This window comes from Trachymyrmex septentrionalis, unplaced genomic scaffold, assembly GCF_001594115.1.
Source record: "Trachymyrmex septentrionalis isolate Tsep2-gDNA-1 unplaced genomic scaffold, Tsep1.0 scaffold108, whole genome shotgun sequence".
NCBI lineage: Eukaryota > Metazoa > Arthropoda > Insecta > Hymenoptera > Formicidae > Trachymyrmex > Trachymyrmex septentrionalis.
The window spans coordinates 1,800,163-1,809,155 of record NW_017304207.1 but is presented as its reverse complement, the minus strand read 5'-3'; the positions used below and the strand labels follow the sequence as shown (position 1 = coordinate 1,809,155).

General features: G+C 32.2%; 1 protein-coding gene across 1 annotated transcript in view; it reads right to left on the bottom strand.

Annotated features, from left to right (window-relative positions):
• The window catches only part of LOC108747351 (putative uncharacterized protein FLJ37770), a 6,209-nt gene extending 5,246 nt beyond the window's left edge, over positions 1 to 963 (bottom strand). The window contains exon 1 of the mRNA XM_018484760.1: positions 697 to 963. Within this exon, the coding sequence (XP_018340262.1) occupies positions 697 to 963 (267 nt within the window). The remainder of the gene's footprint in view (positions 1 to 696) is intronic.
• Between the last annotated feature and the right edge of the window lie 8,030 nt (positions 964 to 8,993).

The following is an 8,993-nucleotide window of genomic DNA, read 5'->3' as shown; positions in this document are numbered from 1 at the left end:
GGGGGGGATTATTTGTTTCAGATTGATTGTGTGAATCCGATAAATCCATCGGCTCTCAATTTATTTCTGAAATATTAATTCAATTTAATTGAATGTATATTAGATAGTAGTTCAACATCTTAACACTCGACCGAAAAGGCGCTTTGTATTTAAAGTCTTAATATTAACTAAAAAAAAAAACGATTTTTTGTTTTAAAACGACCAAAAGGTTATAAAATAATTTAAGAAATGCTAACATGAGATTATACGCAAAAAATACGCGAAAAATCGGAAGCAATTAAATTGGTTTCCTTTCAATATTTTTAATAATTTTCTACGATCACAATCTACTACTGTGATCAAAAAGTAAGGTGAATTTTGTTATAAAATAAAAAATCTTTATTTATTCATCCAAATTAATTTGATCCCCTTCAAAGTAATCCCCCTCCGATACAATGCACTTATGCCAACGTTTTTTCCATGCCTCGAAGCATGCCAAAAAGTCGTTTCCCGGTATAGCCTTCAAAGCGCGCAGCGATTCACGTTGAATCTCTTCAATAGATTCAAAGCGGTGTCCCCGGAGCGGTCTTTTGAGTTTGGGAAATAGCCAAAAGTCACACGGAGCTAAGTCAGGTGAATAAGGCGGTTGCGGAACGATATGAGTGGAATTTTTGGCGAAAAACTCACGAAGAATCAATGCCGTGTGAGACGGCTTACTTTTCTAAGGCCCAAGTGATCCTTCAAAATTGTTTGAACTGAACCAAATGAAATGCCAACCATATCGACAAGGTCTCTAATTGTCAATCGACGATTTTCGAGCACCAATTCCTTGATTTTCTTCACGTGTTGCTCATCAATTGACGTTGATAGTCGTCCGGGGCGTTCCAAGTCATCAGTACGTTCTCTGCCTTCTTTGAAGTCTTTGTACCACTTATAAACATTTTTCTGCGACATAGTCGATTCTCCGAAGGCCCTCTGCAACATTCTGAACGTTTCCGCAGCCGAAATTTCATTCCGCAAACAAAATTTAATGGCACTTCTTTGCTCAGCAAAATCAGACATTGTAAAAATCGCCAAAATCACTTTTAGTCGTTTAGAAAACACAAGCGTAACTATATGACTAATGATGACATTGACATGAAATTTGCCACAGATGTCACTAACAGTAGTACCAACATAAAAATAAAAAAGTTTGCACGAATCGATTAGCGCGGGAAGTTTAAATTAAAAATTCACCTTACTTTTTGATCACATAGTATTTATTTAAAAAAACTACATAATATTGAATAATCTTACAGATTAGGAAGAAAGTGAATTAGAAAGATGGTCACTTGATAATAAAGAATATTATGAGTGGAGGAATATAAACGATATTAAATATTATTACGTGACTAATAAATGTACAGAATGCGAATAACCTTGCTAATTTATATACCTGTAAAAAATTTATTTTCTATAATCCTAATTCGAATGATATTAATGAATTGATTAAAACCAATTTAATTATTTTCGATTATAAAGATATTACATATAAAATTACCGAGACAAATGATCATTGGTTCAAAAATCTCAGCAGTACTTTAATACCTAAATAAGTACAGTCATTATTGCAATTAGGTGAAAATTTTTGTCTTCCTAATTACAATATAATGAATATCACTATTGATATTTTGTTAAACATATTGAATGTTATGAGACTTAAAATCCCTAAAATTACTAAAATAAGAAATAAAATATTTTCGTTATTAAAAAACATAAAGATGTTTCTAAACGTATCAATATTGAAAATGACATTCTGTCTCTCCTTGCATCAACAAAAACTTTTTTAAAAAACAGTCCTAACATTATTTTCATACGAGCGGACAAAGGCAATGTAGCTGTGGCACTAGATAAACATGAAACATATACATAAAATGGAATTGTTATTCGCAGATTCTAATACCTATGAAAATTTAAGACGTAATCCAGTAAATAAAATTATTACTGAATTAAAATTATTATTGAAGAGTTTGAAGCATTACGGACACCTTTCGGACTATAATTTCAACTATTTAAATTATACTATACCAATCTTACCACTAGCTTATGGTTTACCTAAGATCCACAAAATTGGATGTCCGTTAAGGGTTATAGTTTTATCGATTAGAAGTCCACTCTATAATTTAGCATCTTTCCTACATAAGATCATTAATAAGAGTTACCTCCCGCAAACAGCTCTACAGTTAACAGCTATTTTTTGAATAAAAAAATCTCAAATTTGACAATTTGTGCTGAAGCCTCTCTTTTATCTTTGGACGTAATATCACACTTTACTAACTTATCAATAGATCTAGTTCTTGGTGGAATATCCAATAGATGGTACCTTATAGAAAAAAATACTGACATCTCAAAAACAGAATTTTTTAAAGCACTAAAATTAGTTGTGAATTCCACTTTTTTTATGTTTAATGACAAATTTTATAGACAAACCTTTAGTTTACCCATGAGCTCTCCACTATCTTCTATACTTGCTGATTTAGTTATACAAGACTTAGAGTTAATTTCGTTAAATAAACTTTCTTTGACACCACTGTTTTATGTAAGATATATTGATGACATTGCTTTAGTTATTAACAATGCTCATATTGATGAGATTCTTATTAAATTTAATTCTTATCACTAAAAACTACAATTTACAATGGAAATTGATGGAGAAAATTTCTTGGACATTTGCTTGATAAAAAAAGAGCAGACTCTTATTTTTGCGTGGCGATTCGTTTCAGCGAGCGGTAGTCGCATTAGTCGATACACAATGTTCATTTTTTCACATCTGCATTCCATTCTTCTGTATGCGTTTATACTACTTGTTATAAAGGGTGTCCCAAAATTAACGCAAGATTTAAATTTGCCGCCATTTGTGCAGTAAAGTGTTGGCAACCCAAAAAAAAAACAATTTAACAGCTGACAGTTTAGGGTTAGTGAAAATGGAGCGTTACACGATAGAACAACGTGTGTTCATTATTCAACAAATGGATGCTGATTTTTCGAGCAAAATCATCCTAAGCGATGAAGCACATTTTCACCTTGATGGCTTTGTTAATCGCCAAAATTGCCGCTTTTGGGGTACGGAGAACCCACATGTGATTGTCGAAAAACAAATGCATCCACAACGTGTCACTGTTTGGTGTGGATTTTGGGCTGGAGGCATCATTGGACCATACTTTTTTGAAAATGAGGCTGGTCAAGCAGTGACTGTTACTGGTGCTCGATATCGCTACATGATAACACAGTTCTTTCTGCCGAAATTGGATGATATTGATGTGGCCAATATGTGGTTTCAACAAGACGGTGCCACATGCCATACAGCTCGTGAAACAATTCAGTTACTGCATGAGACGTTTCCAGGTCGTGTACTCTCTCGTTTAGGTGATCAGAATTGGCCCCCTAGATCGTGTGATTTAACACCATTAGATTTCTTTTTATGGGGTTATTTGAAATCACAGGTCTATGTCAACAAGCCCACAACCACCCGTGCATTAAAGGAGGAGATTCAACGCTGCATCAACGAAATTCAGCCACATTTATGCAAAATGGTCATGGAAAATTTCGACAAACGAGTGCGTATGTGCATGCAAAGCCGTGGAGGCCATTTGCCCGATGTGTTATTCCACAAATAACCCTATCCTATGTACTTTATGATTCAATAAAAAAATAACAATCAAAAGACTAAAAACTGTGTTTTCTATTTAATTCAAATCTTGCGTTAATTTTGGGACACCCTTTACTTATATGGATACATTAGTTTTGAATTTTTACATATGTTTGCTGGTAAGTTTTCACTTTTTATCTTAATTACGATTGTCAATTTATTTAAGTTTACTTTTTTCATAAGAGATCTTTTTCATTTTTCTTTTTTCTTTTTTTATCAACTAGAACTTGGCTATGAGACAGGACACTTTTTTTGACTGTTCAATCGTACGAATAATGTCGAGTTCTACATCAAGACTCAACCGAACTGCGTGTATTCTTAATCTGCGAACTTTTGCGACAATTATTTTTTAATTCTGTTTCCATTATGTTAACATCTGAAAAAGGCTCAATCCGGTAATCGAAACTTATAATGTTTACCTTTCACCATTATTATTTCTTATACATCTTTTCTTCATTTTTTACTTTTTCTATACTTTTAATTTATGTCTTTAATTACATGTCTTTTTAAGGAATGCGCTGACTCTTACTTCGTCCTTCATTTGTTGTTATTTATTTTATATACGAAGAGTCCTTGTATTTTTGTTATTTATTCCTCTTTTACTTAAAACTGTTGAAATTATCCACTCAGTAGAAATTTTTTTTTTAATTAGAGTCGAGTATACAAGAACTGATCAAGTTTATGATCCTTTGTATTTTAAAAAACTTCATTTATTATGTAAAATTATTTTGTAAGAATTTTATATCTTATAAACTGTTCATAGCCGCGCGCGCTTAAGCTTTAGTGAAGATTTCCTATTATATTAATATCAACAATTTCAAGAGTCAAAAATGTTTATATAATCAATTAGTAACAAATAAATAACAACAAAGAAGAATTAAAATTATTCACAAAAGGAATTCTTCTCTAAAAATTTCTTCTCCTTGACTATTTCTCATTAACATCTAATCAGTAAGTGCTGCTTTCTGTCTAGAACATGTACTAGTTTACCATTAAATGACCAGAATAATGAGGAGAATGTTGAATGTATCTCAGTTGAAGTATGTCTCCAATATTGGTGCTCCAACCAACATGCAGCAATGCATCAAATTTATTGCTGCTGTCAAGTTCTACCGAAAATAGCGATTTTGATTCAAATGAAAGTATGTCCTATATATTAGTTTACTAATCTCAATGATTTTTAACGTGAATTTCATGAAATTTGTTTCTTGTTAAAAATCAATGATATTTTAGAAAGAAAGATTAATACATCGAACAAAGTGTACGGAGGGTTTGATGAAGCCGTTATCGCAGCATTACGAGATAATATTTAATAAACAATCTGGATGGAGTTGACGGATTCTTACTCTTATTAGGTGAAGGATTGAGAGAATTGCCTTACAAAAAATGAATTAAATTATAAATCAAATTCCTTGCCATGCTCACAGAAGAGCAAGATAAATTGCAAATTTGTTGAATTGGATTAATATTTAAAAAAATATTAAGAAGTTAAAGCAAATGAGAGTATGGCGTGATACTTGATACGCAAATTTATAATATATAATTAACGCAACATACAATTAATAAAAATAAAACAAATATATTTAGTTTGCTTCAAAACTCGAACATTTCGGTCACATTTGGGGCCATCCTCAGCGATGTACAAGTAATTTAAAAATTCCTTACATTCCTACATAACAGGCTATTATGCTTATTATGCAGGAGTATAAGAAATTCCATTTCTAAATTACTTGTACATCGCGAGGATGGCCCTAAAGTAGTTGAAACATTCCAGTTTTGAAGCAAGCTCTCTCATTAGTCAACTACTCTTATTTACCCCAGTTTCTCAATATTTTTTTAATTTTGAGAGTCTTATCAAATTTCTTTATTTAGATTAATATTATTATCTTTACTATTTTATTTTTTGTTACATTAATTAATATTGTTACTGTACTATAATACTGTACTATATATTCTACTTTTGTACAATAATAATAAATAAAATATCATGTATATTATATGAAAATATACAACAATTTTATTACGTCAAAATTATTTTCTAGTTACATCTTTAAAATAATAATATTAAATAAAATTGTTTCAAATAAAAAGTATCACTACACATACAAATCCTATGTATAAGTAACATAAAGATCAGGTTTGTTTATATAAGTTTATTCTTACAAACTTATATCAACTTACAATTTATGATATTTCAAAGACAAATATATTAAAAATCATTTTACAATACTTTTTCCCATTGGTAAAATAACGCACTAGTACCTTGAAAATAAATCGATATGTCTCTCTGACTGCTGTAATAGCATTGTTATTACTTCGACCTCTACAAAGTGGCATATTGCGAACACCTGATATGTATTCGTATTTTTTATATTTATATGATTCTTTTCCAGTTAATTGTTCATTTTTTAAGATAAAATTGTGCAATGTTACAGTTGCTTGTAATTTTGCGTATATTGCTGATATTTACAATGATTGGCCTCCGGTATAATCTCCATCAACTCACTAATATGTAGCACTAACCAAAAGCGTTCTCTACAACTCTTCTTACACGGCTAAGTCTATAATTAAATATCTTTTCCTTAATTTCAAGTTGCCCACTTCGCGAATATGGCCTCATGATATACATCGATAATGGAAAGGCTTTATCCGCTACTAGTACATATGATAACTCCGGTCCAATTTCGATCTATTTTGAATTTGGCAATTTAAACAAATTGTTTTCAAAGCGTTTTCCAATTTCTCTGTTATGGAAAACTCCATCACTTTGTCGATCTTCTGCACTAATATTGACTATTGTAAAGCAATAGTTTGCGTCACTGATTCCAAGAAGTTTGGTGCTATGATAGCCTTTGTAATTGTAATATGTTGATCCGCTGTTTGGAGCCTGTAATAAGAATATATACTTTTTTCGTCATAATTTGTATTTTGTACATGAAATATATAACAAAAACATATAACAAAAATATTTTTGTAGTTAGCACACACAAAGTATTTAGCTATTATTATTAATAAAGTTTTAACATTATATAAATAAATTTAGAATTCTGTTTGGTATGTATCTGAATTTGAACATGCTTTCCATCAATGGCTTCTATGCAATTTGGAATATTACACAAACGTTCAAATTTGTCAGCTACAGTTTTCTAGCTTTTTTTATCATCCTTGAGGAAAACTGAATCCTTCAGACAATTCCAAATAGCTTCACAGGTCTTAGATATTATTTTTAAAATTGTATTATGTCCAACTCTGAAGATATATGACAGGGATTTCATACTCTCTCCTAATGCTAAATAGCGCAGTGTAAGTTGGAGCCGAGTCTCAGGTGAAATCGCGTATAAAATATTGTTTAGTAATAGTTGGTCTGACTAATGCTAATAGTGCTTTAAATATTTGAGATGGCATTCTAAAATAATCCACATATTTTTCCATGTCTTCGGCCAACATTTCCTTAATAAGATTATCGCTTGTTCCTTGTAGCAATCTTTTTTCAGTGCTAAATATAGGTTGCACTCAAAATTGTCCTTGTTTTCTTTCATTTTTAATTGCAATGTCGTACAAAATATATAATTTTGCAATTTTGCGGTGTAATGTCTGCTTTTGAAGTGCACACATTGATTTAAAGACTTTAATAATATGCAAATAATTAAATATAATTTTTTCGACTTCATAACTATACTAATAATTGGTTTTTTACAAGTGTATATTGACATCGTAACCGAGGTACTTGTTTCTCGGCTATAAAACTTTTAAATTTTGACGAATATATACATGTATATGTGATTATGATCCGCAGGAATGTGTGACATTTAAAATTTGAAAATGGAAGTCAGGCGAGAGCAGGGTTTCAGCGCAATAATAATGTAGTGTGCACCACTCTAGTATAGTGTAGCGCTTACACGTAATATTGTTGCGTTTATATAAAGTCATAATGTTGATTTAATTTGGAATTGTTAATTTCATGAATAGATCTGTTTTTTATTGCTGCACTCTGAACCAGTGCAATAAGTTGAAGTAAAACAAACGTAAATTTGTTTCACTTCAACTTATTGCACTGTGTGTACCAGTTCGGAAAGTGCAGCAATAAAAAACAGATCTAATGATTCCAAAGCGAAAATTGGCAAGAAAATCTATTTTCTAATTAGAACAAAGAGGTAATGGCTCCTGCATATAAGACAACAGGGCTTCTTTTTCTCGTTTTATTGAGTAATGCAAATGCATAGTCAAAGTCGGTCACACTTTTCAAATAATCGACGTAACACAACTAGAGAGCCTCACAGGAAAAGAATGGCAAATTGCATCACGTGACTCGTCTCCTCTGATTGGACATCAAAGCTCCATAGACATGGAAGAGATTGAAGAAACTGATCACGTGACCCCCGTCCTGATTGGACATGAGCATTCATGTGATGCAATTTGCCACTCTCTCTCTGTGAGGTTCTCTAAACAACACCCAAAACAAAACGAGGCATATGTCCGACTTGCTCGAGTAGTCTCACGGATTAGGGTTAGGTACATTTAGGGTTACATGCTTACTTGTCCTAAATCCGTTTGTGTTACATTTGGGGCCATGGAGTATAGAGAATAGAAGGCCGAACTAGGCTTTGAAAAGTATGATCAAAATCAGGTTTCTGAATTAGTATTGGTGGTGTTCGGTAAGCGACATTCAAATCACAAAACTTCTCTCATATATGCTTATCTACACACAACCGAACACATATAACCTAAAAGTAGAGACGTTATTATTCTTTGACATCATGCTCTGACAGTAAAGGCTTAAATACAATAGGCACAGGCAACAGGGAATAACGAGCCGATTAATCAAAGCTCTAGTGTGTAAGTTTGATATTATATTATATATACAGAGTTCTGATTGGACGACTCGTTATTCCCTGTTACCTGTGTCTATTGCCTGTGCTTATTGTGTTTAAATCTTAACCCCAGATCCACAATAAGTGTTTCAAGCGTTAAGTCGTAAGAAATTAACCAATTACAGTCGAATTTGAGAAGAATAATCGACTATGATTCGTCCATTTCTTACAGCTTAAGGCTTAAAACTCTATTGTAGATCCGAGGTAACAGGAAGACGTAAATTGTCATTAAAACTGCATGAAAAATGGAGCACTCTTCATGTAAAATTGGTATCACTTACCATGCAAACTGCGAGGACGGTTGTGGAACGAAAGCGACATCTTGATTAAACTAATTCAGATGACCACTTTTGACCAAGCTTTTTGACAACCTCGTCCATGTAAGTTCGGCCTCCTATTCTCTATATTCTATGGTTGGGGACATAAATCCAACTGCTCCAACCGTCGTCTTACCT